General features: G+C 33.8%; 1 protein-coding gene across 3 annotated transcripts in view; it reads right to left on the reverse strand.

The window, feature by feature from the left end:
• Positions 1-836: 836 nt before the first annotated feature.
• The window catches only part of CDH18 (cadherin 18), an 854,315-nt gene continuing 835,702 nt past the window's right edge, over positions 837-19,449 (reverse strand). For 2 of the 3 annotated variants that reach the window (XM_076007945.1, XM_012738455.3), the window contains 2 exons: positions 18,411-18,662; positions 837-7,019 (listed from right to left, as the gene is read on the reverse strand). In XM_076007945.1, coding sequence (XP_075864060.1) covers positions 6,529-7,019; positions 18,411-18,662 — 743 coding nt within the window. In that variant the 3' untranslated portion in view covers positions 837-6,528. The remainder of the gene's footprint in view (positions 7,020-18,410; positions 18,663-19,449) is intronic. The other variant, XM_076007946.1, reaches the window with a different exon arrangement.

The following is a 19,449-nucleotide window of genomic DNA, read 5'->3' on the forward strand; positions in this document are numbered from 1 at the left end:
CACTATTTTAAATTCAGTTATACTTTCAATGGCTTATGAAATAGATCATCAAAGCTGTTTTGATTTAAAAAAAATTTCACGTGAAATGTAATAAATTTCATGTGAAAAAGAACTTCCCTACCTATCTTTGGAATAATAAAAATAGGATGACTTTCAGGAGATTGGCAATATACGTTGTTGCAAAAGCTGCAAAACCAGACCACATCATGGAATAAAACTTCAGGCTCACAGGAAAGTAACTGTCACAGAGTATTTTTCTGAATGCAGTTTTTTTTTTATTACTTTTTGTTGAGAAAGAGCATGATTAGTGACAGAGGGAGAAAATGCGGTGAAAATCCATACCATAAAATAACATGATAACTACCTTCTATTTCTGAAAAACATTTTCTTGAATTTGTTCTGAAAAAATACATGAACTGTAGAAATTGCTCAAACATAGCTTTCAAGGATTGTTAAAAAAAAAGTACATGTGAAAGAGGAAAAAGTGAGAAACAGAAGATATAAAAATTGGGATTTCAAACTAGATCTGCCTGTCATCTTAAAAATATCATTGAAACTTCATTATGTGATGGTCACTTTTTGAAAATAAATCTAAACATAAATTATCATTTAATGAAACACTAGGTTATGTGACAGTTTATCTTGAGTATTAAAATAATTTATTAAAAATAACTTATGTAGTTACAATAAGGCATCAATTTGGTCTTTGGTATTTGGATATTTTTTTAGTTCAAAAATATTTTATACCTTAAACAATGATTATAGAAAGTATACATATTTATCCAGTTAAGAATAAATTTATGTGAATAAATATTGCTCTTAAAAAGCATCACTCTTCTCATTTATGTTTATTAGGATAAACAAAATTATATGATTTCAATAATCAAAACTGAAATGTATATTATTTATGACTTTTCTTAAAAATCCTTTTCAATGTATAGTCTTAAAATAGTCAATTATTTGTTTGAAAGAATTAAAATTGTCAAATATTTCCTATGTAGGTACACATAACTCTAGAACCTTCCTTTAATATATCTTTAGTGGATGTTAGATATTAATAAAAGACAGAGTCACTTTCCTGTTTGTGAGTAAAATAAACTCAATGCCATTGACTAAAGAATAAGTTTCAATCAATCTAAACTCTAAATTCAACTTCCCTGGACATCTTACTTTATCATTATTTCCCAGCATGAATCCTGTAGTGTGTATAGAATAACCTACCTTTGGACATTTGCTTAAACTGCGTCCTCTGCTTCTACTTCCTTCTGCAGTCTCCTTTGCCACGTGAATCATTCTTTTATCCTATAGAACACCTCAAGTGTAGCACATTATACACACAGTTTTGATGTGCTCCTGAATAGCATCATGTCTGAGCCTCTTTTGGAACACCTGCCACTTTCTGCTTTATACTGCTTTGTCTATAGCTTCTTATATACTTTTATTAACTCTCAAATGAGGTTGTAATTTTATTGATAATGACAAATATCACCAGGAAAATGTTTTAATATACTTTTCTGTGCCCTTGCGTGTATGTGTGGAACACCTTACTCAATTATTAAATATTAGAATGTATAGATTTCTGTTTAAAACTATGGCATTTGAATAGCACTTTGAAAATGCCAGTAGATGATTTAGGGTAAACATTTGATGCTTTTTTGACATAAGAAAAATTGCCTGAATAAAATTATTAGGGCGACATTAACAATTATGGTCCATTTTCTTATTTCCAAAGTTAGTATTGCTGGGCAAAACCAGCTGATGAACGCACTGTAATCTATAAATAGCTTATGCCTTCTTCACAGGATATAATTTCAAGCACCCTTGAATGCTCATTTTCTCCATTCACTTTCACCTGGGAGTTTAAAAAAGAATCATTACTAAAATAGGTTTGATGCCTCTGTAGTGCTGAAGGACAAAAATCCTTCATTTCCATAAACTCAGCAAAGTAGATAAATGCAACCATTCCTTACCAGACTACGAGTTTTCTTCTTTCTTTTATTATTCAATGCTTCAAAGAAAAATACATTCTGTTTTTCTCTGATCTTTTCCTTTATTAAAAAAATAAAAAACTGCCTTACTATATTTTTCACTGGTACAAGTCAGTGTAGGAACATGTCTTAAAAAGATTAGGAACATGTTAAAAAGTGTTTCATTTAGTATTGCTATTTTAAAATTATGTATTTGGAAACTTTGAAAAAATGACTGGGTTCTGTGTGTGCTAGTCTTATCTCCAAATGGTTGTGAGTTACTTTTGGCTGCAGGGTTTATTATATTTCTAATCCTATAATGAAAAAAAAAAGATTTAACTTCTGCAGATTAAGAGAAAATAAAAGTTAAATTGGGTTTTTTTTTTCCTTCAGATAATATTTAATTTGCCTTTAATCCTAAAAGAATTTTAATTTGAGTCTTGTCTCCAAAGAACTATTCTGAGATTTGTCCTATTCTTGAAATTGAAAGCCAGGTAAATAAATAGAATAACATACCTAGAAGCTAAGCACAATTTGAGCTTGAAACATGGAACTCTTACCTCTTGCCAGAATAATCAGATCTAGATTTCCAGTTTGTTGAATAACAGACCAAAAACTGTCCACATTAATTGGTAGAGACCCCAAAAGTACTGGATTCAAGCATGTTCCATTACCCTGCTCAGTTAATTGGCCCTTCTTGATAACTCTGAAATGAGTCTGCATGATTTTTTGTATTCAAAAGTATATATTCAGCTAAACCAAAAAGAAGACACCAAATAATCCTTATGGGTACATCTCTGTGAAAATAAACAAAACAATGACTAATTGTGTACTAAGTTTTCTTCATTACTGAGAATAGTAGATTCAATACATATCCCTGCTGCTACCCATATTTCAAACTAAATTGTAATAGACTAAATATCTAAGTCAAAGAACTTGTTTGTATTTAATGGTCTCAGTTTTTTCCATTAGGTCATTGTTTCTAAAATTTTGATTTGTTATTGTTTGATAATTTGTCTTTTTTTTGTGTGTAAATTCGTCTATGAATGAGCTCCAATCAACTGACATCCCTGAAGGTTAGAAGGAGTTTGAGTGCAAAATAAAGGCCAATGGATGTTCATTAACTTCTAGCTGAGTCTTCCATATGCTGAGTATTATAATTTTATATGCATCACATATTTAGATCACGCCAATATCCAAATCTTGTTTTGAATATTCTCTTACTCTCCAAATATTCATGAAGATATGTGCAAGAGTGTGTATACCTGTGTGGTTGAATGAGTGCAGTTCCTCTCGGGATATTTTCCTTCTTTTACTATGTTACAGAAAAATCACAACTTCACTCTGTATAGATCTTTATCTTAATGATGATTTCCTCTTCAATTTTCTCCTCAAACCTGTATTTGTACATATTTGTCATAGGAATAATTTTTGATGATATATATTTTAGTGATTTCTGTAAAACCTATTAATTTTTCAATGTTTGCACAAAGAATATTTGCAATTAATTAATAAATTCTGCTAAGAATCAACTTGGATAAAAATGTTATCATACTATTACTTAATAAAGTTTCCTTTAATTTAACAGCCACCATTTTGTATAAGACCTGTCCATAGACAATTATCTTATTAGAAAAAGTGAGTTGATTTTAAAGCCGTATTTGCTTTATGTCTATAAGTCGCAAGTAAGGCTTACTAACTTTGATGACATATCAGTGACATGTGATTACATAACTGATTTTTTGTGGCCAGTGAAAGCTCAGAGTTGATGTACAAATTCTTGGCTCACTAAACTCTATGAAAACTTTCTTTTAACATTGGTAAAACTGGAGATTTTAAAATAAGATATTAAATGTTAAATGACATCAATTTGTAGGGCATTTATGTCATTACTGTCTTTTTGATTCAAAGAGGCAAAATAAAAAATAATGAGACCCAATCCATATTTATAATAATGATATAATTGCCTAGTTTCAGAATCATATAAAAATAGTATTTGGAATGCGTTCGTTAACAAAACTTTTCAAAAAATCTACAAGGAAACATATTTCCAGACTATGGAAGCTCCATTTTGCCTTCACATTTAGATTTAATATCAGGAGCTTAGAAGCAATCCATTATAATTTTATTGTGTAATTAAAATGATTGATCTGAAGTGTTTTGTTTTACAAAATCAGAGAAATATTTCAATATTCAGAACCATGCATAGGACCCTGATGATACATGGTTAAATGTATACACACATTTTCATCTTTCAAATTCCTCATCTATAAAGTTACCAGGTGAATATTTAAAAAAATGCTATGGATAGTTATTTCAAAATGAAATCCAAAAGCCTAATGGACTTGCAGAACCTGATATTCCTGGTCTTCTTTGCATAGGAAAGTCAAAGGATGAGCATCCACAAAAGTTGTTGAACGTTTTCCCTCTTTTCAGGGTGAATGTAGCCCAGAGTTAGCTTAATTAGATTAAGTGTATCCAGAGGTTATTCCCCAAACCCCTGAGTATCTCTTTTGATTTAGCTTCACACCAAAACACACACCATTATGATATAAAAAATGATAAAAGCAGCATCTGGAAAGCTAAAATGTTGTAAAAAGCTTAAATTACATTTTATTCCTCAGGCTTAAAACACAAATTGAGAATTATTCAAATTAAACTTACTTACTTCCCATACCTCAGAATTGTAATATGATAGCACAGGGCAGTTGCAAACAGAGGCAAAACTCAAAATTTTTCACATGGGTAGAATCAGACAGAAAAATGTCATATAACTTTTGGGGACACTAGGTTATCATAAATATAAAGAGCAATGGAAAAACTTCCCCTTCAAATCATTCTTAATATCATGTTTAAAAAATCCAATTTACCTGAAATACATAGATGTGGTTATCTTTGGAGAATAGGACCATTATGCTATGAAATATTACTTCAAGGTCAAGAGCAACAATAACAAAATATTATCTAAAACAATTTGGAAAAGAAAAGCCCCAAGAAATACTAAGAAAATTAGCTTATTTATGAAAATATTAAAATAATTAGACTTATATACTATATATTTAAACAGTTGCTTCACTCTTGAAGGTTTCATGAACTTCTCCAATGATAATATTTTATGCAAAATGTATGTAAATATATATTTATAAGCTAATGGAACTAGAAAATTAGATAAGAGTCTGCAAGCCTTTACATAAGAGAATACTTTGCAATTGGCAAAGCATTGTTACAGATGTTCATTTAATCCTCACAACAACCCTGTGAGGTAGGCAGGGAAGTCATTACCATGTCTGTTTTGCAGATTTGGGCCCTGAAGCTCAGAGACTTGTGGGGATATATCAAAGGAGAGTAAGTGTGACTCTCCTCTTTCTTTTGTATTTTTCTCCTAGCCCTATACATTCTCCTGTAAGATACTAAGCATGTAAGAACTAATCAGACCATGAGATAAAGTGTGAACGTCTATGAGGAACACAAGTAAAACAATCCTGAATCTATGAAGTTTATGTGAATTGGAGGATAGTCTTTTCAGACTACATTGTTATTGTGTCATATTTTTGATGACTGCTTATGAGGAAAATAAGAGCATTATGCTGAACCAAACCACAAACCAAGTGACAAAATTTTTGACAGTTAATTTTAGGTGCAGGAATGATAAAAATCCCCAATTTACATGTACTAAAACAAATGGAAAAAAGAATAAAGTTCCCCGACATTTGCTACAGAATAGGTGTGTGGCTATTTTTTAAATTAAATCATTTCCTGACATGTCAGATTTTCGGAATATACTTTAAACCATTCTTTCACCCCATTTACAAAAGGGTATCTCCTGCTTAAAATAAAGGGGCGGGGGCAGACGGGGTTGAGACAGTCGTCTCGTGCTCAGTACAGTGCACAATGGGTGCACCGAAGTTGCATACATTATAGTGCAGGCAGCAAATCCCCATGCTCCATCAGTTTTGTGTGGAGAAAAAAAGTGGGGAGGGCAAAGGGAAATGGTACATACAAGTCCATGACAGAGTGGCCTGGTACATTGGAACTACCTTATGCAATTTAAACACAAGACAAGGCTAATGGGATCTGTCGCAATAACAGAGTGTGGTCTCAAGGGTCCACCCAGAAAAGTGGAAAAAAGAGGTCATGATTACCTTCACAGGTTTCGTTTCTCAGTGTGCCACCCCTATAAATCATAGTCACCAGTGATCTTGGGCCTTTTTGTTCAGTTTTGCTTTTGAAAAATAAATCACAAAATATTAAAACAAATATCATCGTTTGGCTTAATTCAGATATTCTTAATTAAACAGTACCACAGACTTTATTGAGCAATTGAAAATATACACAAGGAACAATAGCTTTTTCTCTGTATTTTTGTTAGTTTGTTCAGATTTGACTTTCTTCCAATGAAATAACCCAGTTTCGATGATGAAAAGGGCACTTGTTTCTAAAGGAGCTGTGTACAGCTTGCCCAGTTCTAAGTACTGTTTTCACACTTCTTCCTTGTCATTGCTGAGGTTATATCTCCACTTGCTCAGGAAGCAAATTCTACAAGGTTGCAAGAATTGACCCCCTAAGTTGTTCTTTCAGATTCTATTTCTCCATAGAGTTCAGCTAACTTTTTAAACTCTGGTCCCCAGTCTCCAAGATAGTGATAATCCTGATCTGATTGTGTCGTTGCTGAATCCAGCGAGCTGATGGACCCAGCCTCTGACCTCTGACCCTCATAGGCGTAAGTCTGAAGAGAGTCATAAGGGGGGACGCTGGGGTCCAGGTCTGCTTCTGCTAGTCTTTGCCTAATAAATTCCTGAACATCTACACTTTCCAGGGTGGACAGTGTCTGGTGTCTGGGAGTGAGCTTCACTTCAGGTCTGATATCTCTCCGGTACTTGAGCTCCTCGGCAGCAGATGGGTTCCTCAAGGCTGTGATGTCAAAGGCCTCAGTGTCTTCCTCTCCCCCTCCCTCATCATCGTAGGTGACCACGTTCTCCCGCACGTCCTCCTCTGAAATGATCAAGGGCTCTTTCTTGCTGCGCCTCAGGGTGATAAAAAGTACCACAATTGCTGAAGAAAAATAAAAACAGGATGAAGGGTTAGGAAGAAGGAAGGAAATTCTTGGAGAAATGACATCAGCAATTTGCAATCTGTCATTAACGACATCCCAGAGTTGGGCCTGCGTAGCACCCGAGTAACACGGCGAGGTATTTTAATGCCTCGGAGAGTGTAAAAGAAAAGAGCACGCCTTTGAAACACCATGAATCACTGGTCTTCTGTAGGCAGCCACAATATTCTCATTTGACGGGATTAGAAATTCAGTTTGTTTGACTCATTTTACAAGATAACCATTCAGTGTTTAAAGTGAAGGAAACAGATGGCAGAAAAGTAATATGAAATCTTAGCTGGAAAAAAAACAAAAACAAAACAAAACAAAACAAAACGCCAGGTGTGGTAGTGCACACCTGTAATCCTAGCACTGGGAGGCTGAAGTGGCAGGATTGCTTGAGGCCAGGAGTATTGAGACCTGAACAAGAGCAAGCCCTCCTCTCTAGTAAAAAAAAAAAAAAATATATATATATATATATATATATATATATATATATATATATATATATATATAAATAGCCCTGTGATGGGTGTGTCTGTGGTCCCAGTTATTCAGGATGCTGAGGCAGGAGGATTGCTTGAGCCCAGGAATTTGAGGTTGCTGTGAGCTAGGCTGATGCCATGGCACTATAGCTAGGGCAACAGAGTGAGACGCAGGGGAGCTTAATTGGAAAAATATTGTACTGTATTGATCTATCTAGATATATTTAATTCTTACAGGTAGATACACGAAAGGCAGGACATTTTAAGTTTTTGTAAAATTGGAAGAAGTTTTAACTTTAAACTCTTTAAATTTTATGCTTTGCAGAAAATAAAAATAGGACTATTTTAATGGTTGATCTCTTTTGTCAATTATTTTTTAGATTTGTATTATCATGCATTAATAAATGCATTTACCAATTAAGCTACAAAGGAATGTTATTTTATTCATATGCAACTTATATTACCTAGGAGATTTTCCACTTACAACTATCCTTCACATAACTTATTTATTTAATCCTGACAGCAGAACTGTGGCTTTACTCTATTTTTAAAGTGAGACTGAGACTCACGAGAATACCTGAATAACTAGGATCAAAGGATTAGATCCCACAGTGGCGGGGAGAGGTGCTTGGTCAGTAATCCATGACTTCTCACATTAAAGGTAATGATGCTTCTACTATAATATTCCACTTCCTTTTTTGGAAAAAAATGGAATAATTAACTGAGTGACCAGTTGAACCTGTGGCTTAGGGTAGCTATCACTAAATACGGTGGATTAGTCGTTATTAGTAATAATGTTGCAATCACTTGATAATGCGATAGAAATGGGTCTTGGCATCTTTGGCCATTTTCCAATACTTTCAAATCTTTCTATTTGATAATATTAAGCCATTATTATATAGAAATAATAGAAATACTTTCTTCACATCTTTGTTGTTACAAACTCTACTATTAGGTCCATTATATTTGGCTCTGTAAATTGTTGTCTTTGTGCTCAGCTAATATTCTAGCTTTTATGATAGTGGTTACAAGGTTCATTCATATTTTAAACATTCTTTTATATCATAATAATCAGGGAAGTACATTCAATTGACATCTAGGATTGTTAGATTTAGCAGATAAAAATTAAAAGCAGCACACACATGTGAATGTGTGAATTTGAGATAAATGACGACAGAACATACACACACACACACACTCACACACACAGATAAATGCTCCTTAACTTACAATAGGGGCTACATCCCTATAAATCTATCATAACTTAAAAATACTTAAGTCAAAAATGCATTTAGTGCATTGCTCCAGTGTTGGATACACTGAAAGTCTTGACTTCACCACAGTGCAATATAGCAAAGTAGCAAAATAGCACTTGTACTACATAATTATATATATATATATATATATATGATTATCAAAAAAAGAAAATACATGTAAGATACCTAACCTATTGAACCTTAAAGAAGCTCAGAACACTTACATTAGTCTATAGTTGAAAGAAATTATCTAACACAAATCTTATTTTGTACTAAAGTTACAAAGACTTTCGAATCAAAATTCAAAGTACTGTTTCTACTGAATGCATATCACTTTCACATCACCGCAAAGTCAAAAATTATAAGTCAATCCATGGTATCTCAGATACTTGGAACACACACACAGAAATATTGTGTTAAGCAAATACATATATACATATATCCCAATTACTATTATTCCATATGGCACATTTATACTATATATACACATATAGACCTACACATATATATTTTTATCTGAAATTCACATTTACTGGGTATTCTGCCTTGTATCTGGCAACCCTAATTATATGTGAATTTCAACAAATGGTTATTAAGCAAAATACACTAGGTTAGCTATTCTCTGATAAAGAATAAACATACATTATCCCCTAGAAATTGCCCTTTTATGGTTTACCTCCACAAAGTAACCTCTATCTTTACTTTTATCATTATTGTCTCCTTGCTTCTCTTTTTAGTTTAATCCCCTTTTCTGTATACCCCTACATAATATGGATGAGTTTTTTTATGTTTTAAAACTAGAGAAAGTATGGAGAGGAAGAAAAATATGTTTTAAAGCCAAAGGTAGAAAAGATAATGATGGGAGAGAAGGATGGCCGCAGTGTACTAGGAGGAATCTGATTTTGCAGAGAAAAGGCAAATGGGAACCTATGGGAATGAAGTTAAAATAAAAAAATACAAAGACAGGGTCAGAGAATCATCGAGAAAAGTATAGAACAAAAAAATATTGGGAAGGTAATGAGAAAATGCAATGGGGAGGACTACAGCAGATATGGGAAGTGTTGAATCACTGCATATAGAATGGAATGGTTACTGAAAGTGGAAAATGAAAATGAAATGCTAATGCTACATGTGCCCTGATCTACAAACACAATGTGCAGAAAAAAATAGTTTTCAATATATGTTGCCTGTATTTCAAAGATATTACTTAATATAGAACTATATTTTGGGGGAAAAAGACTTTTGCTAAATGCAATAAATATGTTTTTAATAGCTGTGTGTTTTAGCATACATCTACCTTACAGCTTTCTAATTCCAATCCCCAAACAATATCTTCAAGTAATTCATTTTATTTTATTCAGAGGTTTAGATTTATCATGCACTATATATCTCTGTTCATCTTTATAATTAAATGAGGAGGCTGTTTTAGATTGAAAGGTCTATTTCTATAGACTACCTAGTTTATTATAGGAAAATTTCTTACCTTTGGCAATAAATCAAGTTATTTTCTTTTATGTTGAAATGGTTGGTGGTTGATGTCAAGGGAATTTATGTGCAAGCACAACAGGGAAAATGTAATCAATACTGCTATGGAAGTATGGAGGTAATTTGCACCCTTCAATATTTGTGCAATTTTTCAATATTTGTATATGTACCATATTTGCCTAATGAAATACAAAGGGCAATGATTTATTTTCTTTAGCTTGGCTTTTAGTTGCTTATTCTCCAAAAGATTAAGAAAATATTTTTGATATATTTTAAATCAAAATGTAAACATTAGTTAAGTTTGAACCTTAAAGATATACATCAATCTTTTTTTCAGGCAAAGATAGTTATGGGCTAGTAATCAGTGATTCCCAGATTTCTTACACACCTATTTACCATAAGTGTCAAAATACAAATAATCATAATCTAGACAGTCTTAACAGTGAAGGGAGATTTTGTTTATAATTATATCAGGGCATCAGAAAAAGCATGGACATAGAGTCCCTCTAGTTAAAGGGAAATTGAAGATTCATATCAACTCAGAGAAGAATGTTGAAACACAGATGATTCAATGCATTTCTTGTGAAGTGCTTTTCATTATCATTTGTTCAGTGAGTATTTCTGGAGAAAATGGGACGAAGTAGATATTCCATAAACAATTCTTATGTGGATGGACCAAAAAAATGATCTCTACAAAAGTGGTGTTGTGGCATTGTTTTAACTGAATCTTCTTGAATAGTAATACACTCACTAGAAAAATAATTTTTAAATGTTTCTTAAATCAGTTTATAGGTACTAATAATAACAAATTTCTAATTATATTTGAGAATATATTTGAATGTTTAAAAACCAAATGGAAAAACAAAGACCACATGATCCTCTCAATAGACGCAGAAAAAGCATTTAACAAAATTTAGCACCCTTTTATGATAAGAATGTTTAACAAAATAGGCATAAACGGGACTTACCTAAAACTAATAGAAGCCATATATGAAAGACACATAGCAAACATCATACTGAATGGAGAAAAACTGAAGGCATTTCTGCTTAGAACTGGAACCAGACAAGATTGCCTGCCCTCTATCAGTGCTTCTATTCAACGTGGTGCTAGAAGTCCTAGCCAGAGCAATTAAACAAGAGAAACAAATCAAGGGCATCCAAATGAGGGCTGAAGAGGTCAAAATATTACTCTTTGCTGATGATATGATCTTATATCTAGAAAACCACAAAGATTCTTCCATGAGACTACTGGAATTGATAAACAAATTCAGCAAATTCTCAGGTTACAAAATCAATGTACAGAAATCAGAAGGATTCTCATAAGCCAACAATAGTCAAACTGATAACCAAATGAAAGACTCAATATCCTTCACAATAACAACAAAGAAAATAAAATGCTTAGGAATATCTTTAATAAAGGAGAGGAGACACATATATAGGGAAAACTACAAAACACCGAAGAATAAGACAGCAGAGGATGTAAACAGGTGGAAAACCATACCATGTTCATGGGTTGGCAGAAACAATATTGTTAAAACTTCTATACTAACCAAAGTGATATACAGATTCAATACAATCCCTATTAAAATACCAATACCATTTTTTGCAGACCTAGAAAAAATAATTCTATGCTTCATATGGAGCAGAGAAGACCCCCATATAGCAAAAGCAATATTAGGCAAGAAGAAAAAATTGGGAGACATCAATTTATCAGACTTCAAGCTATACTACAAGGCTATAGTAACTAAAACAGCATTTCATTAGCACAAGAACAGAGACATAGACCAATGGAACAAAACTGAGAACCCAGATATAAAATCATCCTCAAATAGCCATTTAATCATTCACAAAGCAGACAAAAACATACACTGGGGAAAAGAATGCTTATTCAATAAATGATTCTGGGAAAACTGGATAGCCACATGTAGAAAACTGAAGATGGATCTGCATCTTTCATCTCTCACAGAAATCAACTCATGATGGATAATAAACTTAAACCTAAGGCATGAAACTATAAGAATTCTAGAAGAAAATATTGGAAATACTCTAATAGACATTGGCCTAATGAAAGAATTTATGAAGAAGACACCAAACAAAATCAGCAACAACAAAAATAAATAAATGAGACCTGATCAAATTAAAAAGCTTCTGCACAGCCATGGAAACTATCATGAGAGCAAACAGACAACCTACAGAATGAGAGAAAATATTCACATGCTACACATCTGATAAAGAGCTGATAACTGGAATCTATAGAGAACTCAGGAAAATCAGCAAGAAAAAAATCAAACAATGTGATCAAAAAGTGGGCCAAGGACATGAACAGAAACTTTTCAAAAGAAGACGGACCAATGGTCAATAAACATCTGAAAATTGCTCAAAGTCACTAATCATCAGGGAAATGCAAATCAAAATCACAATGAGATATCACTTAACTTTAGTGAGAATGGCTTTTATCAAAAAGTCCCAAAACAATAAATGTTCGTGTGGATGCGGAGAGATAGGAACACTCATACACTGCTGGTGGGACCTCAAACTAGTACAACCTCTGTGGAAAGTAATATGAAATACCTCAAAGAGCCACAAGTAGAACTACCATTTGATCCAGCAATCCTATTACTGGGCATCTACCTAAATGAAAAAAAAAGACATTGTATAAAATAGACATCTGCCCTTGAATGTTTCTGACAGCATAATTTACAATTGTAAAGATGTGGAAACAACAGAACTGCCCATCAATACATGTGTGGATTAATAAAATATGGTATATGTATACCATGGAGTTCTACTCAGCCACAAAAAAACAATGGTAATCTATCACCACTTGTATTATCCTTGATAGAACCTAGAGCCCATTCTACTAAGTGAAGTATGAAATATGGAAAATGGAAAAACAAGCACCACATGTACTCACCATCAAATTGGTATTAACTTATTGGCACTTAAGTGCACATATAGTAGTAATATTTATCATGTGTTGTGCAAGCGGGAGAGTGGGAGATAGGCATATTCACACCTAATGGGTGTGGTGCACACTGTCTGGGGGATAGACTCACTTGAAGCTCTTACTCAGGTGAGGCAAAGGCAATATATGCAACCTAAACATTTGTATCCCTGTAATATGCAGACATATACACAAATAGAAAACAAGAAATAAAAGAAGGAAAAAAACCTGAAATATTTCAAAAACAATCCCGAAACAAAAATGTGTTCTAAGAGAATGAGTGCAGGTAATATTTACACATACAAATTTGAGAGTTAAATCCTTATTTAAAAACTGGCAGTTAAATGAACATATTAAAATGACTTCACTGGTCTATCAAACTATGCCCATGAACAAAGTACCTGTTCTTACCATAGACCATCTGAGAAAATGTAATATGATAGATCCATGATGTTGTAAAATAAATAAGAGACATAGAACTTATTCTTCTTCACTTAGAATTATAAGTAATAGGTCATTAAATATGAAATGTCCAATTTTGAATCAAAAGTTTAGTTTATTATATCTCAAACAAGAAGCAGTACAATTAATCTAAGTATGCACCTAAACTATCAACACAGTTTTGCCATCTTTATGGTAGCTTGTTTATGACAGCAACAAAGAAACCTGGAGAGTGAGTGGCAATGAAATCGTGAAAGGCATTTTTCACAGCTTATTGAGAATTGAATACTTTTCCTTGCAAGAAGTGGTCCAAAGTCTGGTCCACTTCTGGTCCTGGTAATCAGTTGGTGCAAGGACTGGTGAATATGGTGGATGACAGAGAGTTTCCAAGTCCAGCTTCTGTAGTTTGAGTGGCATAGTTTGTGTGACATGTGCTCAAGCATTGTCTTGCAAGAGAATTGGCCTGTCTCTGTTGACCAATCTCAGCTGATTAATCATAAGCATCGTCATCATTTTATCCAATTGGTTGCAGTAGACATCCACTGTAATCAATGGACCGAGTTTCATGAAGTGTAGTGGATAATACCAGTGCTGGACCACCAAACAGACACCATTAGCTTTTTATTTTTTTAATGAATATTCAGTTTGGAGCTGTTTCAGCACTTCATCCTTATCCAATGATTATGCCAAACCCTTGGCAATTGTCAAAAAGAATCCATTTTCCTCACACGTAACAATACGGTATAGAAATGGTTTGCCTTTATGTTGTGACAGCAAAGAAAGGCAAGTTTCAAGATGATTTCTCTTCTTGTTTAATTCATGAGGTACCAATCTATCCAACTTCTTTACCTTGCTCATTTGTTTCAAATGGTTCCATATTGTTGGAACTGTGATGTCAAACCTTGCTGCTAATTCACATGTAGGTTGAGAAGGATTCGCTTCCACAACAGCTTTCAGCTCATCATTATCCCCATTGGTCTCAGGTTCCTCACAGGGCTCATTTCCAAGATTAAAATCACCAGAATGGAACTACTCAAACCATCAACGTACGGTGTACTCATTAGCCACATCCTTCCCAAACATTTCGTTGGTATTTTGAGCTGTGTGCACTGCACTGGTTCCATGACGGAACTTATATTCAAAAACAACACAAATTTTTGGCTTATCCATAGTTTCACAAAAATTCCTCTAAAACTAAAAATGAATGATAATCACAAACCAGAACATGTGTTTGAAAGACTGAGTAAGTGCCTTCACACACTCAAAAAAAAGTATAAAATGCAAAGTGTAATGTCAACAATATCAACTGTCAAACAGTACTTAGGGAAATTGGACATTTCATACTTAATAACCTAATACAATGCCATCAAAAGTATAAATTCTATGACAGTAAATGTGTGTTTAAACCCAGGCTTAAGAAATGATTCTAAAACCTAGGGATAATATTATAAAAACACCTTTGATTTTCAATAAAAAAAAAAAGAAAGAGTAAAGAAAATATATCAAAGAGCAAGTTTGTTTTTATGAATCCTAAGGGATATTAAAATGTTTACAAATGTTCTATTCCTTACCCCAAAGGAGAAGTAGCATTTTCATAAAAACTAATTAAAATAAAGTATAATTTTCATGAAATAATTAAATGTTCTTTTATATCATATACCTCAAAAATGTACTTGGATATTAATAATTTAATTGAATCTTAAATTTTTATCTTGGCACATGAAAATAGATTTATGATGATAAATAAATACAAAATCTGAAGATAATATGCCTCACCCAATTGAACTCTCTTTCAGAGTAAAAATTGTGGAAGAGCTTATGTTGAAATCACTGAGTTCTATTCTCTGGGACTGCATTTAGGAACCCTAGAAGAATCCAGAGTTTTTGTTGTTGTGTGGTGAATTAATTTTCAAAGACAAAAAAGAAATGTTAATGTCTAAAGAAAATAGCATTTATGGCCAATAAATATATAAATAAACAAAATTTTGAAAGCCTGATTTTCCTCACTTCCTTCTCTACCAGGCATCTACTAGAAAGGACTTTTATGCAATGAAACAGTTCTTGCTATGGTGCACTGAACTTCCATGTTCCGTGTTGCTAAGTGCAATTAATATATTTTGGTTCTCAATTTAGTTAGTCTCTGAGCAGCTTTTAACATCATTGACTAGATCTAACACACAACACAGTGCTCCGTCCTTTTTGATACTTTTTTCCCCTTGACCTTTGTAACATACTTTACTAATTTTCTTCCTTCTTTGACTTCTTGGCTGTCCTCTACTGTCTCATCCTTCTTAACTTAGTAATCACATTGGAGGTTCTCACAGTTGAATCCTAGTCCATTGTCTTTCACTGGGTCACTTCAACAAAGTGCATTTCAGTGTGCCCTAGCTTAGGGAAGATCAGGGTCCACATTCAAACAGAGACAAAGAGTCGTCTTGGATATTCTGACTCTTCCAGATATCTAAGTTGTCAATGATCACTTTTGATTTCACCTGAAGTATTTTGATATTATTCACATTTCTTCAGCTCCACTATATATATGCTAATCCAAAACATGCTATGTCTAAGGGAGACAAGGGCAGAGTCTTCCTATATTCTCTGTTGCCTCCAGGAGATCTGCTCTCCACTTTATTCATAGTCATCTTTTTTTTTTTTCAACTTACAAAGTTTATAATGGTACTTCCTTGCTTTAAAATTTTCCTTACACGCAATGCCCACCACTTTGCAATGCCCCACAAAGCCGGGTACTGTCTCTCCCGTCATTAAAAATCCCTTCTCCTTTCTAGCCTCATTCCACCTTACTCTCCACTCCCTGTACAAGTAATTAATCTTCCACCCCAGGAACAAAACAAGGAACATTCTCTGCAAGAACATGTCTGTCTCAGCAAAGCACACAATTCTTTATTCATATATACACAGTACCAAGAAAGGAGTAAAAGGCAGACTGCTAAGAGAAAGGAAGTGGGGCAAGGACACACTAGAAAAACTGATGTCTACCCACTTTACACTATAAAGCATGAAGATCCCTTACATCTATCTTTCTTGTAATAAAAATATGAATTTGCTGTCTTGCTCAAATAGCAATCTAAAGAGTTTATAGTTATGTTAGCTTTAAATGCAGCTGTAATAAGATTTAGAGACAGTACTTTATTAATAAAATAAACTCTAATGTAAATCTCAAATGAAAAAAATCTATTGTTTTTAAGTTTACATAATTTAATTTAATAAAATTTAGTATCTCTAAGGCCCAAAACCATTTAGAGTCAGAAGTGTGTTAAAACTCAGCTAACGGAGGCCGAGGCGGGCGGATTGCTCGAGGTCAGGAGTTCAAAACCAGCCTGAGCAAGAGCGAGACCCCGTCTCTACTGTAAATAGAAAGAAATTAATTGGCCAACTAATATATATATACAAAAAATTAGCCGGGCATGGTGGCGAATGCCTGTAGTCCCAGCTACTTGGGAGGCTGAGGCAGGAGGATTGCTTGAGCCAGGAGTTTGAGGTTGCTGTGAGCTAGGCTGACGCCATGGCACTCACTCTAGCCTGGGCAATAAAGTGAGACTCTGTCTCAAAAAAAAAAAAAAAAAAAAAAAAACTCAGCTAACATTGATTATTAAGTATTTTGGACAAGTAGAAGTTTCTATAATACATCTATTTTTACTTGGTTTTCAGATTCTTTTTATTTTATTATTTATTTATTTATATACTTACATAATAATTTATTTGTAATTATATATATTTAAGGTATACAACATGATGTTTTGATATATTTATACATAGTGAAATGGTTACTACAGTTAAGCATATTAAAATATCCATCATCTCACATAGTTACTTCCTTTTTGTGTGTGTGTGGGAAAAGTACCTAAAAATCTACCCTCTTGGCAAATTTCCAGCATACAATACAATATTTTTGTTAACTACGGTCCTCATTCTCAACATTACGTCTCTGTACTTATTCATCCTGTAACCATAACACCCCAAATAGCTGATCTTGTCTGATCTTGGGAACTGGTAAGATTTATTTTAGAAAGATGCCACCTATGTTCTTGGAAGTAAATTTTAAAAGCCCTTTCAAGATGGGATTAAGAATATTTTAATATTGATTCCTTCTAAAATATATATTTTCAAAAACTATTTCTCTCATATCCTATCCTTCCTAATATTCCAACTCTTTCATCATATTTGGGTCAAATTCCTTTCCTTTCCTTTCCTTTCCTTTCCTTTCCTTTTTCCTTTCCCCTTTCCTTTCCCCTTTTTCCTCTTTCCTCTTTCCTCTTTCCTCTTTCCTCTTTCCTCTTTCCTCTTTCCTCTTTCCTCTTTCCTCTTTCCTCTTTCCTCTTTCCTCTTTCCTCTTTCCTCTTTCCTCTTTCCTTTCCTTTCCTTTCCTTTCCTTTCCTTTCCTTTCCTTTCCTTTCCTTTCCTTTCCTTTCCTTTCCTTTCCTTTCCTTTCCTTTCCTTTTTTTTCTTTCTTTTTTGAGACAGAGTCTCGCTTTGTTGCCCAGGCTAGAGTGAGTGCCGTGGCGTCAGCCTAGCTCACAGCAACCTCAAACTCCTGGGCTCAAGCAATCCTTCTGCCAGCTAATTTTTTGTATATATAGTATTGAGAAAATTAATTAAAAAGCAATCTGTGCAGCCATATTTTGTTACCCACAATATACATCCCTCGGACTTAAATCTTGTCAAAACGATTTTCCCCTCATCTGGAATTACCATCACACACACTTAGGGTTTAGAATGACTTACCCAGGAGAATGACAACACAGAGAAGAATAGCGATTAAGGCTCCTGTACTCAAACCAGCCGAGGACAGGAACGCTTCTGCATGGCAGGTCCGCACGCGCCCATCTCTCTCGCATGCACAAACCCTGATGGTGAGGGTGCTGCTGCTGCTGAGAGAGGGGATTCCACCATCAGAGATCATAATGGGCAGATAATACACATCCTGAACAGTTCGACTAAATCGCCTCCGCCTTGTCAGAATGCTGGCTGTGTTATCTATGATAGACACAAGCAAAACAAAATATACTTAGTAAAGCCGCCATTAAAGATTCACATTTCCTTTAATGGATAAAATGGGGATGTGTGATTTTCTTTTTTGGTTTATGGAATGCACAGGGGAACATGAAGGGGTCATTGTAAAAGAGAAGTACATCGGTTCTCAAATTGAGAAAACTATTTAAAAAATTAATAAAGCCAAATTAAAGGGGTGGGAAAATAGTGTAAGACAAAGAAGGGAGGAAGCAATAAGCATTTTGGAAATGGGCTTAATAGCTAAAAGATTTTAAAGGATTACAGATGTCTGAAAGCCAATGGGTCTTAAGCATTGAGGTGAGCTAGTGGGACTTTACCCAAACCTGGTGACTCTGAATATAAGTGATAGGAACAGATATCTGCATTTTTAGCAAACTATTCGGGTAATATCAATGCATTAAAAAGTTTAAGAACCACTGATATTTAGAGAATAGTTCTATGGAGATACCAGATCAACTTATAAGCTTTTTTAGGCACTTTTGTTAAACCATAAGGAAGTTAATGATGAATAGCATACTTAATCATCTATTTTTATGTGTATTTTAAGTGCCATGTACTAGAGTAAATGCCTGTATCTAACCGATATAGTTAGATCAATCCATGTAAGCTTATAAAGGAGAGGATGTTAAATTCCTTACTTTACAGCAGAAAATAATTTTTATCATAATTAATCCCTTAAAAATAAATAACCTGAATCCCAGCATGTAAGTTACACAAAAATCACAAAGCTAGTAAATTATTAGGACACAAT

The sequence above is a fragment of the Microcebus murinus genome, chromosome 11, assembly GCF_040939455.1.
Source record: "Microcebus murinus isolate Inina chromosome 11, M.murinus_Inina_mat1.0, whole genome shotgun sequence".
Classification (NCBI taxonomy): Eukaryota; Metazoa; Chordata; class Mammalia; order Primates; family Cheirogaleidae; genus Microcebus; species Microcebus murinus.